The 24,689-nt window shown below is 41.1% G+C and overlaps 1 protein-coding gene across 8 annotated transcripts in view; it reads left to right on the top strand.

Moving 5' to 3' along the window:
* The window catches only part of RIPOR2 (RHO family interacting cell polarization regulator 2), a 231,943-nt gene extending 212,352 nt beyond the window's left edge, over positions 1-19,591 (top strand). For all 8 annotated transcript variants that reach the window (XM_055390371.2, XM_055390378.2, XM_031012231.3 and 5 more), the window contains 5 exons: positions 1,642-1,800; positions 4,502-4,704; positions 11,309-11,392; positions 14,057-14,147; positions 17,391-19,591. In XM_055390371.2, the coding sequence (XP_055246346.1) occupies positions 1,642-1,800; positions 4,502-4,704; positions 11,309-11,392; positions 14,057-14,147; positions 17,391-17,491 (638 nt within the window). In that variant the 3' untranslated portion in view covers positions 17,492-19,591. The remainder of the gene's footprint in view (positions 1-1,641; positions 1,801-4,501; positions 4,705-11,308; positions 11,393-14,056; positions 14,148-17,390) is intronic.
* Positions 19,592-24,689: the final 5,098 nt, after the last annotated feature.

Below are 24,689 nucleotides of genomic sequence, written 5' to 3'. Positions count from 1 at the left end.
TATACTTCTTTCACTACAATTTCACCAGTACGAGAGTGTCAAATGGTATGATCACTTTGGAAAAACTGTTTGGCAGTTTCTACTAAAGCTCAGTATACCCCCTACTGTTGGATCCAGCACATTCACTCCTAAATATGTAAAGACAGATAAAGTGCTATGTTCACAAGAAAGGACATTTATATGAAGGTTCCTACCAGCTTTACTCACAAGAGCCAAAAATTGGAAACAACCTAAATGCCCACAAGAGAATGTATAAATTGTAATATACTCATAGCATAGAGTATTACACAGCAATTTTTAAAAACAAAATACAGACAAGGTCTCACCCTGTCATCCAGGGGGAATGCAGTGATGTTTTAACAGCTCACTGCAGCCTCAATCTCCTGGGCTCAGGAGATTCTCCTGCCTCTTCTCCTTTTGTACTGGGACTATAGTAGATGCCAACATGCCTGGCCAATTTTTGTACTTTTAGTAGAGACAGGGTTTCACTCTCTTGCCCAGGCTGGTCTTGAACTCCTGGGCTCAAGCGATCCTCCCTTGGCCTCCCAAAGTGCCGGAATTACAGTTGTGAGCCACTACACTGGGCCAGCAATTTTTTTTTAATTAATTAATTTATTTATTTTGAGATGGAGTCTCGCTCTGTTGCCCAGGCCGGAGTGCAATGGCGTGATCTCAGCTCACTGCAACCTTCGCCTCCCAGGTTCAAGCGATCCTCCTGCCTCAGCCCCACCCAGTAGCTGTGATTACAGGCACACGCCACCATGACCAGCTAATTTTTATATTTTTAGTAGAAACAGGGTTCCGCCATGTTGCCAGGCTGGTCTTGAACTCCTGACCTCAGGTGATTCACCTGCCTCAGCCTCCCAAAGTGCTGGGATTACAGGTGTGAGCCACTGTGTCTGGCCCTGGGCCAGCAATTTTTAAAAAGAACACATTGTTGCTATAGTCAATAATTTGAATGATTCTCACAGATACTTTGTTGTGTAAAAGGAACAAGACACCAAAAGTACATACTATATAATTGCATTTACATGAAGTTCAAGAACAGGTGGAACTAATTTATGTTGATAGAAGTCAGATTGTTAGTTGCCTATTTGTGCCCTTCCCTTCCTTTCTCTTCCCTTCACTCTTCCTTCCTTCTTTCCTTCCTTCCTTCTCTTTTCCTCTCTCAGTTGTCTCTTCCTCCTCCTTTTTATCTCTCTCCTACACACACATATATAATATTTATTCATTATGTATTTTATATATAAGGGAAGGGAAGGGTAGCTATAGACTGGGAAGGGGCACAAGAAAACCTTATGGAATGCGGGCCGTCTTCCATATCTTGATCTAAATGGCAGTTACACAGGTGTGCACATGTGCAAAACCATCCAGCTGCTTACTTTACTACTTCACTCTATCTTCAACCACAATAAAAGATAAACAACTTATTGAGCCAGGTGTGATGGCTCATGCCTGCAATTCCATCTACTTGGGAAGCTGAGGCAGGAGGACTGCTTGAGCCCAGGAGTTTGAGACCAACCTGGGCAACAAAGTGAGACCCTGTCTCTAAAATGAAAATAAAAATAAAAATTATTGAATGAATGAATGAATGAATGGTCATATATCTAAAGCTGCTTTGTGTCTTTCCCTTCCGAATAGTGTTTCGAACCCTGGTGTCCCAAATTCTGGACCGGGCTGAGCCTCTGCTTTCCTCCAGCCTGTCCTCGGAAGTCGTCACTGTTTTCCAGTATTACAGTTACTTCACCAGCCACGGCGTCAGTGACCTGGAGAGTTACCTGAGCCAGCTGGCCAGGCAAGGTGGGACATGTTCTTTTGTCACATTGTAGTGGTGGCTCAATTTGGCGTTATCTCTGCTCTTTTAAATCATGGCTTTTGGCAATGATGGCCTTTTATTTTTCAAGTCCACAGTAGAGGTGCAATTTGCCTTTTAAGTGACTTTTGGACTTTTAACATTAGTGAGCCCCTTGTTAATGAACCAGAGATTTACTAGGAGCAACTCAATCATCTGGCAGAGAGGTACCATTTACAGGAAGCTGGTAAATGATTTAAGCTTTCACTGTAATTTATTTCCTTCAGTAATGTATTTGCCATTAGTCAGATCAATCCTACAGGCAATACTATTTTATATTGCCCTTTTTGGTGAGGCTTTCATTAATAATAGGAAGAAATGGGGTTTCAAAGAAGGCAGGTAGGTAACATGGTGGGAAGGGAAAGGAGGAAAAGGTGGAAAACTAACTCCAGGGCTACATGTCCAGGGAACAAGAACAGCTGCCAGTGCAGGCATGCAGCAATGAAGCTGGTTCTTGCCATTCCACATGGCCCTTCAGAGACTGGAAATAAAATAACAATCTAAATCAAGTGAAAACTCCACTTTGGGAGTGGAGCCAGGTAGTGAGGGGCTGGTTTCTGGTTCCCAGGTTTGTGCTTTATAAATCCACAGAGCCTTGACCAATGCAGGTTAAAAGGGACAGGAGGAATGAGGTGTGTTCTTTGGAGCTAGGTGAATCTGGCACGGCACCAGGCAGCAGCAACATGTCTGGCGCAAGCCCAGGCTTACCCCTTCTCTCTCCAGAACATCAAATCCTGCAACAACACAGTCAGCACATTGGGTGGCATCATAGTGAAGGAAGAAAAATCTTCCTTCACCCAGCACTGTACCAGCACGGAGCATGGGAGAGAGTCTGTGCATAACCCCTTACAAGGCAGACGCCAGCACAGAGGACCAGGAAGAGAAAGCATGGGCAGAAAGACCTTGTTTTAGGACCACAAAGTCTTATTTTATAATATTATAGTCTTCATTTATTGATACTAAATTTGCCCCAATCTAAATCCATTTTCTGAGAAAATGATATATTACTCAGTTTGCATCAGTGGCAATTTACATCTCTAGGCTCTTACTACACGGTCCCCAAGAAGGCCTACTCATTTACTAACAGCAATGGGGAATGACAATGAAAAAAACCTTTAACATTTTAAGTGTCTTTTTTCTTTCATTGTAAAAGGGAAAAGCCTTCGTTATTTAAAAAAAAAAAAATGTAAACAGAGAAGTATAAAGAAAGAAATTCCAATCTCTCCTCCTACTTTTTAAATTGAATGCATTTTTCAGTTGAATGTACGTGGGTTTTACATTCCAAATTGTAATTATGCGTTATAGAGTATTGATCCTGTTTTTTATTTGATATTATGTTCTGTCTTATTCTTTGAAAGCATTTGTATTAGATTATATTAGTTATGAGATTAATAGTTCTGCATTTGAATGTATTTGATTATATTGTTGGGCATTTAGGCTATTTTCTGTGATTTGTTAATTTAGATGTTATAATCCATAATGCTTCCTTTCAGGCTTTTTACTAGGGTGTTTATTTACAAAGCAGTGAAATTGATATAGCATTCACAGCAAGGAAAATAGGAAATTAAGCAAAAAAAAAAATCTAAATAAATCACAAATTTGTCTACTGTGTAGAGAATGTTGCTTTATTCATGGAGCATGAATTTTGGCTTTTATTTTTCCATCTGTACTGACCAGACATATTCTCATCCCAGTGTTTTTGTGACTAATGGTTGATCATGCTGGATTTCTGATTAGGGAGTAGAGTATACTCTTTATTCATGGAACATGGTTAATTTGTCCAAATGGGACTCAAAACCTTATTTTTTAATATATTGTCTTCCTATTCCAGCCAACAAAATGGGTTGCTCTGGCCAGGCAAGGTGGCTTACACCTGTAATCCTAGCACTTTGGGAGTCCAAGGCGGGTGGATCACTTGAGGTCGGGAGTTTGAGACCAGCTTGGCCAACATGGTGAAACCCCATCTCTACTAAAAATACAACAATTAGCCAGGCGTGGTGGCATGTGCCTATAATCCCAGCTACTTGGGAGGCTGAGGCAGGAGAATCACTTGAACCTAGGAGGCAGAGGTTGCAGTGAACCGAGATCACACCATTTGCACTCCAGCCTGGACAACAAGAAAGAGACTCTGTCTCAAAAAAAAAAAAAAAAAGAGAAAAAAATTAAATAAATAAATAAATAGATAGATAGGTTGCTCCATCGGGGCCCAGTTGCCTCAGTGCAGACTTGGTTTTTGCACTGGGTTCACCCAGGATTGGGGTTTTGCCAGACAGGTTTGACTAAAAGAGGAGCAATTGAGTCTGCCATACATATATTAGGAAGATTGTAAAAAATGTCTACTTGTATTTTCTTCTGTATATTTTTACATTGGGCTAATTCATCTGTAAGTTATTTTTGTAGCCATTATGAGATAGAAACCCACCTTCACTTTTTCCCATGTGTTTTGCCCATCACTGTAATGTAGTTATTTGCATAGTCTGTCCTTTTCTCACCAATCTGAAATACCACCTTTATCAGATGCTAATTTTTCATATGTATTGGAGTTACTATACTATACTTTCTTATGTACTTGAGTTTTATTTATATTTGTAATGAGCTGATTACTTTAGCATGTCAGAACATGAAATCTCCTTCCTTCTTACCCTCCAGTTTCCATGGTTCAGACTCTGCAATCACTAAGAGATGAAAAACTGCTACAAACCATGAGTGACCTTGCTCCCAGCAACCTCCTGGCCCAGCAGGAAGTACTCAGGACTCTGGCTCTGCTATTAACCAGACAGGACAACGAAGTTAGTGAGGCTGTGACGCTTTACTTGGCAGCAGCCTCCAAAAATCAGCATTTCAGGGAAAAGGTAAGACACTAAACCATGGCCATCAAGCCTGAAGCTGCTTTAATTTCCTATCATTTACTACTAATATTTTAGCATTTATTCTTTTATAAAAATAATTTTTTCTGCTTATTAATAATGTGTGCTCCATAAAGCAATCAAAACTAAAGAAATATAGATAAGTACCCCTTAAGTCCAGCCCCCAGAGAAAACTATTAATAACATACTGCCTCTTCTTTTGGATTGTATCTATATATATGCTAACATACATAATTTTTAAAATGAGATCACACTATCCTGTTTCATAATGGATTTTTAAATGTAATATATCACGGTTATTTTCTTTCCTTGATAGAACATATTGATCTACTTCATTATATTTATGGATGAATGGCATGTCCGTGTATGAATATCCTAGAATTTATTTTCTTACTGTGTATTGGTGGGCATTTGTGTAGTGTCCAACTCTAAAAATATTATGGTGAACATATGTGTGTGTATATGTGTGTGCACACAGGCATGTCTTATGAGCAGTTTGGGGTCAAGTAATCTAACTATTGGCTGAAAGAGCCAGAATATTTTTAATTTTAAAAGCCATCACTCTTATTTCCAGGGAAGAGGTAATTTATCTCTCCCTCAGCTTTAATTCAATAGCCATCCAGATGAACAGGAATCTGTAGTTTAAGTACATTGGCTCATACAAGTGGAATTGGTCCCCTGGGAGCCCTTTACAATTTATACTGTCATTCTAAAAACTAACTCTCATCAAAATCCAGATCAGCTCAAGAAAGTTAAACATGGCCTCTCCTTGTCCTTGAAAAGGTCCCATGTTGAACTCCGTTTGTTTAACTTGTCTAAGGCACTGCCTAAGCTAATATGTAATGGAACGTTTGTGTACTCACAAGAAAATAATCCACTCTAACGCCATTTTGGTCCAAAAGGGTGAACTCTATGTAGTTCTTTGCTACACAGTTATGATCTTTCAGTGGAATTAGCTCAAAAAGCTGTTCTGTGGGCTGACCACTCTCACCTCCTACCAAAAAGAGAGAAGGAAAATTAAAGAATCGTGAACATGCTGGTAGCAGGATATATACGCTTCTGAGTGTGCAGTTTATGGGGAGCAGGTCTGTGATACTCTTTAGTCACAGTGAGGGGCCAGTGTTCAAAATGTGCCCTTAGAAATAGCAACAGGGGGCCAGGCGCGGTGGCTCACACCTGTAATCCCAACACTTTGGGAGGCCGAGGTGGGTGGATCACCTGAGGTCAGGAGTTTGAGACCAGCCTGGCCAACATGGGGAAACCCTGTCTGTACTAAAAATACAAAAATTAGCCAGGCCTAGTGGCACATGCTTGTAATCCCAGCTACTCAGGAGGCTGAGGCAGGAGAATCACTTGAACCCAGGAGGTGGAGGCTGCAGTGAGCCGAGATTGCGCCACTGGACTCCAGCTGGGTGACAGAGCGAGACTCCATCTCAGAAAATAAAAAAATAAAAAAGAAATAACAACAGGTAAGACATAGCCTTCCTTTGGCTATTCTATATGCATCTTTTACTTTTAGGGCATTAGCCACAGGTGAAATGTTCTCTTGTTATTCCAATTCAGCTCTCATGTTTATTCCCTCAAATTCATATTTCATGACTAAATCTTCATTATGTGACTACTGTGTCCCTGGTATTATATGGAGGGTTTTGTGGACACTGTAGAAATAAAGGAAAAGCAGTCCTTACCCTTGAAGAGTTTCCAGTAGTCAAAAAAACAAGAAATAATACTTGTCAAGTACTGTGTACTTCCTAAACACCAGGCACCGTGCAGCATCACTTAGCTGTCTTATCTCTAACAGGGTGGATGCTATGATCCCACTTTATGGATTAGGAAACTGAGCCTCCAAGGAGTTAAACTTGACTAAGACTAGTTAAGTAACAGAATTTGGATTACTACCTAGAAATGTTTGACTCCCAAAGCCTGAACCCTTTCCATATTTTCTTATACGGAATAGCAAAAGTTATTACATTAAGTTCTTAAAACTAGATGCAAAGCACTAAAGCAACACAAAAATGCCTCTGTGAGAGCTGGTGTCACGTAAACCAGGAACCTTGCTTCAAGGATCATAGCTATTGAGACAAAATAAAAGTTGTGTGTGTTGGTTCATTATTTTATGCTTTTCCCCACACCTAGACAAGTAGGAAATATCCACTGTCCTCCAACTATACTGTTGCATTCAGATGTGGTTGCTTATTTAATTATCCAGGACTGGTCAGAGGAGATGCTGGTGGCCTCTGCATGGTGACAGGGGCTTCTGGCTTCATAATGTGCCTTCTGTTTGCTTCCTGGAATTGTTATGAATCTGAGCAACCACCAATTCTTAGGCAACCACTCAAACTAAAGTGAGCAACCTTATGACTCAACAGGCATTTAACAATAAATAAATAGGCCGGGCACAGTGGCTCACGCCTGTAATCCCAACACTTTGGGAAGCCGAGGCGGGTGGATCACCTGAGGCCAGGATTTCGAGACCAGCCTGGCCAATATAGTGAAACTCCATCTCTACTAAAAATACAAAAAATTAGCTGGGCGTGGTGGTGGGCACCTGTAGTCCTAGCTACTCGGGAGGCTGAGGCAGGAGAATTGCTTGAACTCAGGAGGCGAAGGTTGCAGTGACCTGAGATCGCACCATTGCACTCCAGCCTGGGTGACAAGAGCAAGAACTCTGTCTCAAAAAATAAATAAATTAAAAAAAAATAAATAAATACATAAAGTGAGCAACCTATTCAGTAACCCCAAAATTAACAGGGTCAGCTATCATCTCTGAAGTTAACATAGGCAGGTTTGCCCTATCACCTAGCATGTTAGCTTGGCACCTAACAAGTACCTAGTCATCTCTTCTTGGGACAAGTGAATTGATATTTTCAGATATATTTACACACATGGTTACAATATTTGTGTTCCTGAAAAGAGGGAGACAAATATTTCCACCAACATAATCAAACTAAATGAATTATGACTCAGCATTTTGCACAGACACCATAGATTGGTTTCTGACCTCCAGGGCCAGCCCTTGTTAAAATTATAAAGTAGATGAACTTCAGCACAAGACTCCTCTCTATTTTCCCCTGCCCATTTCTCTGTCTCTCAGGTTTGTTTTGGATTTTAATGGCGGGATCCTACTTTGTTACCCAAGCTGGACATGCACCACCCAGGTGGTGCAATCATAGCTCACTACAGCCTTGAACTCCTGCCATTTCCCTCTTTTACTCATATCAAGGGCCTTGAAGGTTAACTATCAAACCATAGGTTTACCCCTTACCAAAACCACATATTCCAAGACTTAAATGGGTGATCACAACTTAAATTGTCCTTCCTTTAGGGCATGTTTGCATTATAACAATGCTTCAATAGGGATGAAATGCTAAAGATGACCTTGGTGTATATCCACCTCTGGAAATGGTAGCTTTGGAGAGGGTTGATGGCAAGTGGCACTTCAGGGACAGTCACCTTGTTCCTTTTGTACTGGAGGCTAGTCCCATGTAGCTGCCCAGTTGTGGATTGAGGCTTATTTCCTCCCCTTTTGGCTGCTCACCCTCAAGTGAGTAGAGGCCAGAAGGCAAGCCAGAGAGGGGTTTTCAAAAGCCAAAGCTCAGGCTCTAACTATTTAGGTCTAGTATAGTTAAGAGCTAGTTACTGTTACTGCTTTTGTTCTTGCTGTAATAACCTATACTGCATATCTTTGTTTCCTTTAAGAGTGTTAAACCTTTAAGAGTGTTAAGCCACAGAGCCGGGCACTGTGGCTCACGCCTGTAATCCCAGCACTTTGGGAGGCCGAGGCAGGCGAATAACCTGAGATCGGGAGTTTGAGACCAGCCTGACCAACATGGAGAAACCCCATCTCTACTAAAAATACAAAAAATTAGCTGGGCATGGTGGAGCATGCCTGTAATCCCAGCTACTCGGGATGCTGAGGCAGGAGAATCACTTGAACCCGGGAGGCAGAGGTTGCCGTGAGCCGAGATTGCACCATTGCATTCCAGCGTGGGCAACAAGAGCAAAACTCCATCTCAAAAAAAAAAAAAGAGTGTTAAACTGGCTGGGCGCGGTGGCTCACGCCTGTAATCCCAGAACTTTGGGAGGCTGAGGAGGGCAGATCATCTGAGGTCAGGAGTTCAAGACCAGCCTGGCCAACATAGTGAAACCCCATCCGTACTAAAAATACAAAAATTAGCCGGGTGTGGTGGCAGGCGCCTATAATCCCAGCTACTCAGGAGGCTGAGGTGGGCGTATGGCTTGAACCCGGGAGGCGGAGTTTGCAGTGAGCTGAGATGGTGCCACTGTACTCCAGCCTGGGTTACCAAGAGAGACTCTCTCAAAAAAAAAAAAAAAAAAAAAAAAGAGTGTTAAACCATATGTCCACACAAAAAAACCTTGTACACAGTATTCATAATAACCAAAAAGTAGAAACAATCTGAAGGTTCATCAACTGGTGAATAAATAAAATGTGATCTAGCCATATAATGGAATATTTTTTGGCCATAAAAAGAAATGCAATCCTAATACATCCTTCAACCTAGATGAGCCTTGAAGATATTATGCCAAGTGAAAGAGCAAGACATAGAAGGCCACATATTGTGTGAATTCATTTATATGAAATGTCCAAAGTAGGCAAATCCATAGAGATGGAGAGTAGATTAGTTGCCAGGGACTGGAGAGAAAGGGTCTTAGGAATGACTACTAATGGGTACAGGATATCTTTTTGGGGTAATGAAAATGTTCTGAAATCAGATGATGGGGATGATTTGTGAATATACTAAAAACCACTGAATTATACATGCTGTAGTCTAAATATTATGGTATATAAATTATATTTTCAATTTTTTTAAATGGAGTTGTCCTATAAAACTGAGAAAACAGGGGCCGTGTGCAGTGGCTCACGCCTGTAATCCCAGCACTTTGGGAGGCTGAGGCGGACGGATCACGAGGTCAGGAGTTTGAGATCAGCCTGGCCAACGTGGTGAAACCCTGTCTCTACTAAAAATACAAAAATTAGCTGGGCATCATAGCATCCGCCTGTAATCCCAGCTACTAGGGAGGCTGAGGCAGGAGAATCGCTTGAACCCGGGAGGCGGAGGTTGCAGTGAGCCAAGTTTGTGCCACTGCACTCCAGCCTGGGCAATAAGAGTGAAACTCCATCTCCAAAAATAAATAAATAAATAAATAAAAATAGAAAATAAAAGTAATTCAGACAAATAGCAAGAAATGCACAATATAGCCCAACAAAATCAAAAGTTAGTCCTCTGTTTCCACCCTCAATTCTCTTCAAGAGTACTTAAGTTTCCTATGAACCAATATGACATATAGTGATTCTTATTCATTTGAATTAATGTTAAGTACTACACATTTTATCAACCATTTAGGAAGAAATTAGCTTGGTAAAAATAAGACAATTGGCCGGGTGCAGTAGCTCACGCCTGTAATCCCAACACTTTGGGAGGCCGAGGTGGGCGGATCACAAGGTCAGGAATTCAAGACCAGCCTGGCCAATATGGTAAAATCCTGTCTCCACTAAAAAAAAAAAAAAAAAAAATTAGCCGGGCGTGGTGGTGGGCACCTGTAATCCTGCTACTCGGGAGGCTGAGGTAGGAGAATCTCTTGAACCCGGAAGATGGAGGTTACAGTGAGCCGAGATCACACCACTGCACTCCAGCCTGGGCCACAGAGCGAGATTCTGTCTCAAAAAAAAAAAAAGATAATGTACTTTTATGCAGAGATTTTTTATACAGAGCATTCATTTCCCATGTATCAAACTCAGCAAATCTCAAACTGACATTACCACCCTCCTCACTGGAATGTACTGCCTCCTCCTGTCTTCCTTATTTCTGACTGAATACCTTTTTTTCAATCAACTTCCCCACTGAAATCTAAGCCATCATTTCCATTCCAGTTCAAACATTTTTGTGAAACTCACCCTGGCACTCCGTAAGATGTCTCTTCTCCAAGTGACTGACTTACCTTGTAGATTTCTTATGGGACCTAATACATTTCTTCTCTTCAGTTCCTTCTAAACAGTCTTAGCATTTCTACTACATCTAAGGGCTCCTTAAAAGCCAGAATCATAACTCTCTCCCAATTTTATTTAATAAATTATCCCTTATATTCTACTAGAGTCATGGACTCTAGGAGAATATTTCAAATCTTGGAATGACACATGAGACAAGGGGCAGGAGCTTGCAGGCCTTTATGATGGGACATAAAGAAAGGGATTAACACCTTAAAAGAAAAAGTTAATGATCTGGGATCAAAAACAGCTCTGAGAAATTTTGCCTTCCTCATTACTTGGTTTAAAAAATTACCTTTAGGTGGCCAATAAAAGCCCACGGTCATTATGTTACTCAATAAATTGATCCCTTATGTTCTCCTAGAGTCATAGTAGATCTAGGAGAACATAAGGGATCAATTTATTGAATAAACGACTCTTTTAATTAATATGAATTTCAATGGCTTTTTTTTCTTGCTCTGAAGGTAGTGCAAAATGTGTAGGTTATATGCTATAGTTTATCTCAGAGAGTAAGAATGAGGTATACCTCTTAAACTACGAACAAACCAAAATGCCTTCATGAGGTCCCTCCTTCTCTTTCAGGCCTTGCTCTATTACTGTGAAGCACTAACAAAGACAAACCTCCAGCTCCAGAAAGCAGCTTGCCTGGCCCTGAAAATCCTTGAGGTAAAGCCCAGCCTTGGAGCTCCCCTGGCAGCTCAGCTTGGAGCCAGGCTAAGCTGAGTGTATATAACAGCTTTTCTTTCATGTTTGAAAGTACTTTTTTAGCAGTATTTCTCGTCTTCTTTGCACCGTATCTTAGTTTTAGTATTTTTCTCCCTTAAACAGTAATTACATGTGACTTTGTTTTGTTAAAGTCAATAAGTGGCAGAAAGCAATCATGTTTTGCACTAGCCCAAGGGAACCAGTTTGCCTTTAGGTCAGTATTAGAAAAGTACATCTTATTAGCCAGCACAGTGGCTCATGCCTGTAATCCCAGCATTTTGGGAGGCCGAGGCCGGTGGATCACCTGAGGTCAGAAGTTTGAGATCAACCTGGCCAACATGGTGAAACCTCATCTCTACAAAAATACAAAAACTAGCTGGGCATGATGGCAGGTGCCTGTAATCCCAGCTACTCAGGAGGCTGAGGAGGGAGAATTGCTTGAACCCAGGAGATTGCAGTGAGCCAAGATTGTGCCATCGTACTCCAGCCTGGGTGGCAGAGCCAGACTCTGTCTCAAAAAAAAAAAAAGAGAGAGAGAGAGAAAAAAAAGGAAAGTATATCTTATCTTAAAAGGGAGATGAGATGTATGGTGATTTCACTTATTTTTATTGTGAACAACAAAAAGCAAGGACAAATAAGATTTGAAAAGAAGTACTAAATTCAGTATGCCACTGAATTCCCAGATCCTTCCCCGCAAGCTCTCTTTATTAAGCAGAGAACCAGTTTTGATTGTCATAAGGAGGTGTCGTGAGCAGGGAGAGAGCTAGAATGTAAACAAGTACTAAACGAATGGGAACGCCTGACATGGATGTTTCCCTTTCAATGGCAAGATGTGATGTTTGACCTACTTTCATCACAAAAAAAAAAAGACAAATCAGTCTTGAGAAAAGAATGAGAGAAGGCCAGGTGCAGTGGCTCATGCCTGTAATCCCAGCACTTTGGAAGGCTGAGGCGGGAGGATCACTTGAGGTCAGGAGATCGAGACCAGCCTGGTCAACATGATGAAACCCCATCTCTACTAAAAATACAAAAAAAATTAGCCAGGCATGGTGGCACACACCTGTAATCCCAGCTACTGGGGAGGCTGAGGCAGGAGAATCGCTTGAATCCAGGAGACAGAGGTTTCAGTGAGCCAAGATTGCACCACTGCACTCCAACCTGGGCGACAGAGACTCCATCTCAAAAAAAAAAAAAAAGAATGAGAGAAGGCCACACCTTAGAACTTGCCAAAATCTTGGAAAAGAGGCAGGGACCTGCAGGCCTGATAAAGAAAGGAATTAATACCTCAAAAGAAAAAGTTAATGGCCTGTGATCAAAAACAGCTCTAGGGCCAGGCATGGTGGGTCATGCCTGTAATCCCAGCACTTTGGGAGGCTGAGGCCGGTGGATCACCTGAGGTCAGGAGTTTGAGACCAGCCTGGCCAACATGGTGAAACCTCATCCTTACTGAAAACACAAAAATTAGCCAGGCGTGGTGGCGCACACCTGTAATCCCAGCTACTCAAGAGGCTGAGGCAGGGGAATCACTTGAACCCAGGAGACAGAAGTTGCAGTGAGCCAAGATCACGCCACTGTACTACAGTCTGGGTGACTGAATGAGACTCTGTCTCAAAGAAAAAAAAAGAAACAGCTGTAGGAAATTTTGCCTTGTTACTTGGTTAAAAAAAAAATTACCTTCAGGTGCCCAAATAGAAAGCCCACAGTGATTGCTATTTGGGTGCTTTCCTGATATCCAGTGATATACCAGTGACGGATGTCTGTGATACAGACAAAGTAAATAAAGACATAAGGATACAGTGACCTGCATGGGTTTTCATACTCTGAATCCACTAGACTGTAAATTCTTGAGGACCAGAACCATGTCTGGTTCACTGTGGAATCTCTCATGCCTTATGAATAGTCTGGTTCATGGAGTGCTCAATAAATATTTGTGGAACAAACAAATAGAAGAATTGTTATTAATGGCCTTTACCTCCTCCTCTATTTTAGCATATAAACTAAATAGTAAGAATTTTTAAATTAGAGCCATTTTGGAATCAGTGAGATTCAGTGGAAAGAACCAGGGAAAATGGATTCTATTCTGGAAAAGCAAGCTCGTCACTTCACTCCTCTAGACCAGGAGTGTGCTGTGGAATGAGGAATTTAGCTGATCATCAGAATTCCTGAAAGTAAGAACTCTGGGCCCCATCCCAGGAAATTCTGATATAGTGCATCTGGAGTGGCACCCAGGAATATTGGGTTTCAGACACTCAGCTAGGTTTGACCCCATAGGTAAAGTGGTTTTTAGCATTCCTACCAGCTGGCCGGGCACAGTGGCTTACACCTGTAATCCCACCATGTTAGGAGGCCAAGGCAGAAGAATTCGACTAGCCTGGGCAACATAGTGAGACCTCATCTGTACCAAAGGTTAAAAATTAAAAATCAGTCCTGGCTACTCAGGAGGCTGAGGCAGGAGAATTGCTTGAGCCCAGGAGGTCAAGGCTGCAGTGAGCTATGATTGCTCCATTGCACTCCAGCCTGGGCAACAAAGTGAGGCTAAAGTTCCCACCAGTTGTGAAATGCCAAGTCTCGTGGAACTCTAGACCTAAATATCAAAACACGATTTAACCTATTTTTCCCCCATAGGCTACTGAAAGCATTAAAATGCTGGTGACATTGTGTCAATCTGATACTGAAGAAATCAGAAATGTGGCCTCAGAAACCCTCTTGTCTCTGGGTGAGTTTTATTGTTGTTGTTTACATGATTGTTTGCTTCTGGCACTCTCTAAGGGATGTTCCCTTTTAGATGTTCCCTTCTCCAGTAAGGAGAAGTTTCATGTACCCTGTTTAGCAGTTTCCCCACTGTAGGCTGTCTTCTCACACACAGAGTATGAAGAACTGATCAGTGTCCATCTCACCCCAACTCCTTGTTCTGTCTGGATGCTGAGAGTGAACTATATTGTCTGGAGACTTTCTATATGGATTGATCAGTCTGTGTACTATTTAGAATCAAGAACACAGAAGTCAAACCATAAAGCAAAGGCAATAGGAATCCAGGCTGTGTTGCCAGGTGGGGTTGACACTCCCTGGAGGACAGAAATTGGGTGAGGTACCAGAGATGCATCCCAGGGAATGCTGTAAATCCCCAGGTATCTCAGCCTCACCCTGACTCCCAGGTTAACCTCTGACTGCCCTGTGGCCTCTGCCCATCTGAGCCGTGATACCTAAGAAAAGAATTGGAGTACTTATTTTATTCTGAAATATCCAGATACTCCTTCCTCTTCACTTTATTTTATGAAGGTTCATGCCTAGCAGGCATTATACATTTATTCATTTTGGGGACTTGGGAGGGTGGGGAAAGCCTCTCTTAACTCTGTATTAAAAAGTATAAATAGCTGGGCTTGGTGGCTCACCCCTGTAACCCCAGCACTTTGGGAGGCCAAGGTGAGTGGATCACTTGAGGTCAAGAGTTTGAGACCAGCCTGGCCAACATGATGAAACCATGTATCTACTAAAAATACAAAAATTAGCCAGGTGTGGTGGGGTGCACCTGTAGTCCCAGCTACTTGGGAGGCTGAGGTAGGAGAATCACTTGAACCCAGGAAACGGAGGTTGCAGTGAGCTGAGATCATGCCACTGTATTCCAGCCTGGGTGACAGAGCAAGACTCTGTCTCAAAAAAAAAAAAAAGAAAAAAGTATAAATAATTATTATAAATAATTTTACTTCAACAACACAATCTTAAAGTATAAAAACTATGCTCCTAGAAATCCTCAGACATAATCCAATCAATACTGCAACTTAGAAAAAAGCCACCCTTGTTTAGTGATACTAACTTAACAACATGAAGAAGACTCTCATGGCATTTATAATCACTGTGAAAATCCCATTTATTGTTAGGCCCTCTTTCTTACAATTATGGGTTTAACAAGGCTTCATTCTGCTATTGAATATATGATTTCTTCCACAGAAATCTTAGCCAGTATATATTTGTTTAAAGAATAAAAGTTATTCCTTATGGTTGTATTAGGCATAGAAATTATTTAATTCTCTAAAAATGTACCAAGGTATTATTAGTTTAAACTCCTTTATCCCTTCGTATTCTAAAATAACCATGAAGGTAAGCCAGGCGCTTATAAAGCATAGCCAACAAAGCTTCTATTTCCAGTGTAACCTATGGAAGCTGATCCTACAGAATGTGCCCCGGGCCTCACTGGAGCTGTGCAAACAGCAGCATCTCCAGAAGCCATCACCATACCTGCTTCACCTTAGCTCTTCATGCACTCTGCTCACATCAGCCCTGGGTCCTCTCACACCACCAGTGTGCAGTGCTCAACACTGGCTGCACATTCGCCAGGGAAGCTTAAACAATCTACTCCCAAAGATTCTGCTTTCATTGGTCTAAGTGTTCCTTGGCATCAGGATTTTTTAAGGATTTTTTGAAGCCTCCCAGGTGATTCTAATATAAAGTTTGAGATCCCCCTGAAGTCAATATTATGAATCTTCTTTGCCCCTAATACACAAATACTGGCACATTTTTCTCTTACACAAATGATTGAATTAATATAGTGAGGATAGTATTTTCCATAGGAATTGATAAAATGCCCTATGACAAAGGGCAGAAGGTCATTGCGGGCACTTAAAGGACTCAGGGCTGCAACTATTTACCAACTAGTATGGAATGATTTCGACATTTTAACCTAGAGCTGTCCAACAGATCCCTCCATGGTGATGGGATTGTTCTATATGTGCACTGTCCAGTATGACAGCAGCCATCCTAAATGGCTGTTGGGCTGTTCACCTTTGCCACCATGGAGGAACTGAAGTTTTAAGTTTACTCAATTTTGAGGACAGCTGCTCCTTGACTTACAGTGGGGTTACATCCCAATAAACCCATTGTAAGTTGAAAATACTGTTAAGTCAAAAATGCACTTAATACATCTTACTTGCAGAACATCATAGCTTAGCCTAGCCTACCTTAAACATGGAGTCTCGCTCTATCACCCAGGCTGGAGTGCAATGATGCAATCTCGTCTCATTGCAACCTCTGCCCCCAAGTTCAAGCAATTCTCCTGCCTCAGCCTCCCAAGTAGCTGGGACTACAGGCGGATTCCACCACACCCAGCTAACTTTTTTTTTGTATTTTTTGGTAGAGATGGGGTTTCACTGTGTTGATCAGGCTGGTCTCAAACTCGTGACCTCAAGTGATCCACTCACCTTGGCTTCCCAAAGTTCTGGGATTACAGGTGTGAGCCACCACACCCAGCTGAACTTCTGATTAGGCACAACTATTTCCATCTTTGTCTCACTTGCATTACATGTATGAAAGCCTGCTTCTTATCACTTGTCTTTGCATTTTATTTTCTCATTTTCTAAATCATTTTCTAAAGTAGAAAAATAGAACAAAACATTAAAATTATTTGCAATTGCATCCTAACTATTCAAGGTGGCGTTACGGACAAAACTGAACTAGCTGGTGGCTGGTAGAAGGCATCTCTGTATGTTTACATAGTAAAAAGTAATTTTTAGCTGAAGTTTGAAAGCCTAAGATTGATTTTACCACATATCATTTAGATGTATCGATATATAATGTATACAAGTAAAAGTTATGTAAAAGTTCAGTGCATTAGCCATATTGAAATCCCTAATGTACTTAAAATATAATCCATACAATTGCTCTAAAATAAATCGATTATATGAAATTGTCAACATCAAATGGCCATAAGACTTCTACTCTGTTTCATACCCTGGCATTCTTTTGGTCTCTGGCATTAATTAGCTCAAAAGTTCTTGGTTGTTCTAAGCATTACCTGGAAAACAATGACATAATTAGGAATAACAAAAGATAACTTTTCCTTACCAAAAGTTAGCATAGCATATTATAGCAACCCATCCCTAAACAATTGGCACTATGTTACTTTGAGTAATGAATAAAAACGTTAAGTTTGAATTGGTATTCATGTTTAATGTTCTGTATTTAGGAGAAGATGGGCGGCTGGCATATGAACAATTGGACAAATTTCCTCGAGACTGTGTTAAAGTCGGAGGTCGTCATGGAACTGAAGTTGCCACAGCCTTTTAATTACAGGTTAACTGCCTAACAGCTGTCTTAATATCTGGCCCTTTTCATCAAGATGGTGCTGTGGTTTGGGCTGGAAATTGTTTAGAGCCTGAGAGACACGACAACTGAAATAAAAATGTAGGCCAGGTGCAGTGGCTCATGCCTGTAATCCCAGTACTTTGGGAGGCCAACGCAGGAGAATTGCTTAAGCCCAGGAGGTTCAAGACCAACCGGGGCAACATAGCAAGGCCCTGTCTCTACAAAAAAAATAGTTTAATTAGTCGGGCATGGTGGCATGCACCTGTAGTCCCAGCTACTTGGGAGTCTGAGGTGGGAGGATTGCTTGAGCCCAGAAGATTCAGGCTGCAGTGAGCTGTAATTGCACCACTGCACTCCAGACTGGGTGACAGAGCAAAACCCTGTCTCAAAAAACAAAACAACAACAACAACTAAAAAAACATGTTATAGAAAGAATTCAGAGTCTCGTTTCACAGTACCTATCTACTTTTCCTCTGGCCAATATAGAATAGGGCTATGGTATAATTCAAATAGATTACATCGTCGATTGTGTCTGATAATACTCAGTGAAAGAGTCCATCTTATCTTAATATGTATGAGATTTAAAAATAGCCATCTTTGTACTTTTTTGCAAGTTTCTCTATAAGCTTGAAATAGTCATGTGATACTTCGACAAACATCATACGCCTTGCAGTTTTTCTCGGTCGTGTTCTCAGGGTTGAGTAGTCCCCTTAGCTACCTAACTTTACTTTCAATACAAAGCACAAAAAAGAATATCTTCAAATAAAAGTTTGCCTGCAGAACCCAGCAAAATGACCCATTATGAGAGTTTAGATGTTTTAATTATATGTGCTCCCAGCTACTCTGGAGTCTGAGGTGGGAGGATCACTTGAGGCAGAGGTTGCAGTAAGCTGAGATTGCACTACTGCACTCCAGCCCATGTGACAGAGGAATGAGAGCCAGTCTCAAAAAAAAAAAAAAACAAAAAAAACTCCCATAATTTATTTTGTTTCTTTTCCCCATCCTGAAAATTCCAAAATCATGTTTCCATTGTGGAAAAAAGATAAGTAAATGACTAAGAACTACATTAAGATTATGCCTATACACTTAAACAAAAAACTCAAAGCTTATGTTTTTTTTTTAATTAATGAGAGCTATTTTTTATGATATTCTTACCGTAGGGGTGTTTTGCTGCTAAGACAAATCAAAACCAAAAGCTGTAGATTCACAAACCTGTGATGCTCTTTGAGGTAGAGGAACCCAGAAGTCAGAGAAATCCTAATGGAGTAGGAGTGGAGGGACATTTAAAGTGGTCCCTCCTTCTGTAAAAATGACCGTGGGATTAGAAAGAAGGACATCCTGAGGGGGTGGTTACTGCCCCCAGGGAAATCACTCACTGGTAGGATTCCCTGGCCAAATAGTTCAAACATCAGGTCCCATTATTGCTTCAGTATCAGAGATGCAAGTTCATTAAGCAAAGTACAAGACCATTCAGTAGCTCTTATTAAAATATCTTTTCTTCCTCTAAAGAGTGTACAAGGTGGGGTATGCCAAGGTATCAAAACAATATATGTGAGTGTAATTTAAACTGTGGAATATCAACTGTACTATGGACGTGTTTGTATCATTTAGATGTCATTTTACATATTTACATTTTAGCAAGACTTTTAAAAAGGACTCATTTCATTTCAAAGTGCAAATTGTTTGCCAGGCTTCTGGCAAATGGTTCTTTCAACTGTGAAGTTATAATGTACATATCTGTATATTTATAAATATTATATATATTCATACATCCTTCACTTTTAAGGTACATTGTACAGTCTGTAGTTAGTAGGTATAGACTATAGCTTATGTTAAATGGTTGAAATGGTTCTTTTTATAGAAAGTCAAACACAGATGTTACAGGATTTTGTGTTTGGTTTGTCATTTTTTTATTTTTTATTTTTTTTTTGACTATTGCATGAGTAATTAATTCCAGATCTTTTGTATTCACTTCTGTATTTTATGTTTGGTTGAGGGGGTGCTTTTAGTTTTGTGGCATTTGTATTCATTGATCTTTCAGTCATGTAAGTTAAAATAAAAATTATTTTTGAATTACTAGCATCATGTGCAGTCTGATGTTATTTTTTTTCACACGCCCTTTCTAAGTTGGTATTTACAGAACACACTGCACCTCATTTTCACCTTTATTTTATTTTATTTATTTATTTTGGGACAAAGTTTTGCTCTTGTTGCCCCGGCTGGAGTGCAATGGTGCGATCTCGGCTCACCACAACCTCCGCCTCCCAAGTTCAAGCGATTCTCCCACCTCAGCCTCTCGAGTAGCTGGGATTGCAGGCATGCACCACCACACCCTGCTAATTTTGTATTTTTAGTAGAGATGGGGTTTCTCCATGTTGATCAGCTGGTCTCGAACTCCCAACCTCAGGTGATCTGCCCGCCTCGAGCTCCCAAAGTGCTGGGATTACAGGTGTGAGCCACCACAGCTCGTGCTTTTATTTTCAATTTGAAATTCCTTTATCTCTAAATAGAGATAATAAATCTCAGTTTGTTGTAAAGCTAATTGGAGAGAAAACAGCTAAGTTTCACTGTTGTGGTATCTATGAGCAGAGACTGTGAGCTCCTTGAGGGCAAATAGGCATGGTGGCTCACGCCAAGATCGTGCCACTGCACTCCAGCCTGGGCAACAGAGTGAGATTCTGTCTCGGGGAAAAAAAAAAAAAAGTGCCTTCACTGATTTGTGTATGTTCTGTTCCCACTCAGACCCCACCAGCATCATCACAAAGAAGCCCTTGACTTTCAACTCTGACAGTATTTACCAAGTGACTCGTTAAATACCAGTGATTGCTTTTACTGAGTCAGTGGTACAAACATTTTCCTCTATAAGGTTTGCTACTATACTGTTTAACTAAATTGCCTTAGTTACTTTACAAAATTGTAAAGTAAAATTGTAAACCTCAGTTCACTGAAAAATGCCGGTACTTCTCGCTGTATCAGAAAAACTCAAATAAAATACTTTTATCCCTGACTTTTCCTGGAGACAGTACCTCTTAGTAAACAAATATTATCTTTTGATTTTGAGACAGTCCTAAGTACACCTTGTTCAAGGAATAATAATTGTTTGCTAAAAATTAGAACTCTAACTTCTCATGCATTCAACAAGTATTTGTTGCTTACTTACTATGAACGAGGTGTATGCCAAGGACTGTTCTTGGCACTGGAAATAGAGTAGTAGAGAAAAATAAAAGACACAACAATCCCTGCCCTCCCAGGCCTTATATCCTGGCAAAGGGAAGACAGCAAAGCAGAGAAGGGGAGAAATGATTGCACAAGGTGGGGTGAAGACAGACACAGGGAGAAAGCAAAGATCACAAGTTTAAAGAGAGTGGTCAGGGGCCGGGCACAGTGGCTCACACCTGTAATTCCAGCACTTTGGGAGGCCAAGGCTGAGGATCCCTTGAAGCCAGGAAATCAAGACCAGCCTGCATGGCATACTGAAACTCCCATCTCTACAAAAATTTTAAAAACCAGCTGGACGTGGTGGCGTGCACCAGTGGTCCCAACTACTTGGGAGGCTGAAGCAGGAGGATTGCTTGAGCCCAGGAGTTTGAGGCTGCAGTGAGCTATGATCGTGCCACTGCACTCTAGCCTGGGTGACACAGCAAGACCCTGTGTCAAAAAAAAAAAAAAAAAAAGGAGTGCAAAGGCCTCACACAAAATTACATTTGAGGAATGACCCGAGGAGCTATTGGGATGAGTCACGTGGATTATCTCTGGGAAGAACATTCCAGGCAGAGGCAACTGGAGGCAACTAAAATATTCCTCTCTAAAATGCTGGAGATTATAGTGAAAAGGTTAAAACAGGGACATATTCTGCCACTCCTTTCTGCCTTGGTCAGCTCGTAACCAGAGCTCAGAGACAGCACTGCCAGAGGACCCAGGAACAGACTTTACTCTTCCCATCAACTTACCTTCAGGCATTTTCTCACCTTTCGGAAGCCTGAAGATGGTCTTTTCTCTGTCTTGTCACTAGATAGGATTCATGGCTCTTAGTTAAAATACTATTTAAGCAAAGCCCCTAAGCCACTGCCTAGAGAGAGAAATACTTTGGAACTGAAGTCTCTCCTGCACATTAGGTACAACACACATTAATAAACTTCCGTTTATTTTTCTTTTGTTAATCTGACTTTTATTTTCAGGACAGTGTCCCAACTAAAAATGTAAAAAGGGGAAAAAAAGAAATGATGTTTTCTCCCCTGCACAACAGAAAGTACAAAAGCCTTGAAAAGAGGCCATGCTTGGTGTTTTGGATTTTCTAGTACCCACACTTAAGACAAAGAAAAAAGAACAGGGGATATTAATTGTAATAATATATTTTATTTAACCTAATGTAAAATATTTCAAAATATGATCAATATAAAAATTATTGAAATATTTTACAGTTTTTCCTACTAAGTCTTCAAAGTCCAGGGTGCATGTTGCACTCATAGCACATCTCAACTGAGACTAGTCACATTTCAAATAGCCATGTGTGACTACCTTATTGGACAAGGAAGGTCTGTTTTTCCCAATTGTCCCAGTAATACCGTTTATAGCATACACAAACACACACACACACAGAGACACATACACACGTGTTTATGTACAGAATCCAAGCAGGGATTACATTTTTATTTTTATTTATTTATTTATTTTTCAAGATGGAATTTCGCTCTTGTTGCCCAGGCTGGAGTGCAATGGCACGATCTCGGCTCACCGCAACCTCTGCCTCCTGGGTTCAAGCAATTCTCCTGCCTCAGCCTCCCGAGTAGCTGGGATTACAGGCATGCGCCACCACGCCCGGCTAATTATGTATTTTTAGTAGAGACGGGGTTTCGCCATGTTGGTCAGGCTGGTCTTGAACTCCTGACCTCAGGTGATCCGCCCATCTCGGCCTCCCAAAGTGCTGGCATTACAACCGTGAGCCACCGCGCCTGGCCATTTATGTTTTTATTTTTTATTTTTTGGGGATGGAGCTTCACTCTTGTCACCCAGGTTGGAGTGCAATGGCATGATCTCAGCTCACTGCAACCTCTACCTCCCAGGTTCAAGTGATTCTCCTGCCTCAGCCTCCTGAGTAGCTGGGATTACAAGCGTGCACCACCACGCCTGGCTAATTTTTGTATTTTTAGTAGAAAAAGGGTTTCACTGTATTGACCAGGCTGGTCTTGAACTCCTGACCTCAGATGATCCACATGCTTTGGCCTCCCAAAGTGCTGGGATTACAGGTGAGAGCCACTGCACCCGGCCTACATTTTTATTTTAGTTGTCATGTCTCTCAGGCTCTTTTAATCTAGCAGAGTAACCCCAATTTTTTTAAGCCTTCACACATTAAAATATTTGAAGAGCATATGTAGGTATATTCTGTAGAATGTCTCAAATTTGGGATATGTTTTAAAGTAGAGCCAATACATTCATTGATAAGTTGAAAACGAGATGTGAGATAGATAGAAGCCAAGGATGAATCTAGAATTTTTTACCTGAACAACTAGAAGGATGTAATACCATCTTCCAAGATATAGAAACTAAGAAGCAGCAGGTCTAGGGAGGAAGACCTGGAACTCTGTTTTGGAAGTGTTAAAACTGAAAAGCGTCTTGGACATTCAAATGGGGATATCAAGCTTGTGACTGAATATGAGTCTGGAGTTCAGGTGAGAAATCCAGTTAAAGATATAAAATTGGAGCAGGCGTAGTGGCTCATGCCTATAATCACAGCACTTTGGGAGGCAAAGGTGGGAGGATTGCTTGAAGCTAGGAGTTCAAAACAGCCTGGACAACATAGTGAGACCCCCATTTCTTAAAAAAAAAAAAAAAAAAAATTTGCTAGGTGTGGTGGCCTACAGTCCCTGCTACTCAGGAAGTTGAGGCAGGAGGATCACTTGAGCCCAGACGATCAAGGCTGCAATGAGCTGATTGGGCCACTGCACTCCAGCCTGGGCAACAGGGCAACATGTCTCAAAAAAAAATTATATATACATATAATTAATATAATATATATATAATATATATAACTGGGAGTCTTCAGCATATGGGTAATAGTTAAAGCCATAAACTGGTTTATCTTATCTAGGAAGTATAGATAAAGAAAAAAGGACCAGGCATGGTGGCTTACGCCTGTAATCCCAGCATTTAGGAAGCCTAGGTGGGTGGATTGTTTGAGCCCAGGAGTTCAAGACCAGCCTGGGCAACATGGCAAAACCTCATCTCTACAAAAAATTTAGTTGGGCATGGTAGTGTGCACCTGTGGTCCCAGATACTCAGAAGGCTGAGGTGGGGGGATCACCTGAGTCCAGGAGGTCGAGGCTACAGTGGGCCAAGATCATGCCACTGCACTCCAGCCTGGAGGACACAGAGAGACCATGACTCAAAAAAAAAAAAAAAAGAAAAGAAAAAAAATAAGAACACATACAAAGACTGATGAGCCTTGGGCCCTCCAATATTTAGAGGTCATAAGAAGAGGAACCAGTAAAGGAAAATGATGAGTAGCCAGGAGGAGAAAAATTAGGAGTGTGGTATCTTAGAAGCTGGGTGAAAAGTGTTTCAGAGAGAAAGGAGTGTCAAATGTCAAAGACTGACAATTTGATGACCCTGACAGGCAATGTCAGTGGAGTCATGGGGTTGAAATCTTGTTTGGAATTCATCCAAGAAAGAATGAGAAAGACTGGAGATGGTGAGTATAGCAGCTCTTTAAAGAGCTGTACTGTAAAGGGGAGCAGGGAAGTGAATGTGCAGTCGCTGTGGGAAGAAAGCATATGAAGTCAAGAGAGTATTCTTTCTTTAATGAGAAAAAAAGTATAGCGTGTTTGTTGATAATGCAAAGGGTCCAGTTGAGATGGAAAAATTACCAAGATAAGAGAAGAACCGTAGAGCAACATCCTTGAGTGAGGTAAGAGGAGCTGATTGACATCTACTGCACAAACAGAGAGGGTACCCACAGTAACAGGAGGAAAGACAGAGTCTATGGGTACCGTAGATGCAGATAGGTGGGTGGATGCACTGGTAAGAGTTATGCAAGTTCTCTTTTCATTGCTTCTATTTTCTCAGCAAAATAAGATAAATCTATGATGTAGAGAACTCTCTTTGGGTAGCAAACAAGTAAAAGAGGTAACAATGCTATGAAAGATCAATGGAAAGAAGCAAAGTACATGTGGGAATAATCAGA

This window comes from Gorilla gorilla, chromosome 5 (assembly GCF_029281585.2).
Source record: "Gorilla gorilla gorilla isolate KB3781 chromosome 5, NHGRI_mGorGor1-v2.1_pri, whole genome shotgun sequence".
In the NCBI taxonomy this organism is placed as follows: Eukaryota; Metazoa; Chordata; class Mammalia; order Primates; family Hominidae; genus Gorilla; species Gorilla gorilla.
The sequence above is the reverse complement of the archived record's forward strand: the minus strand, read 5'-3'. Positions and strand labels throughout refer to the sequence as shown.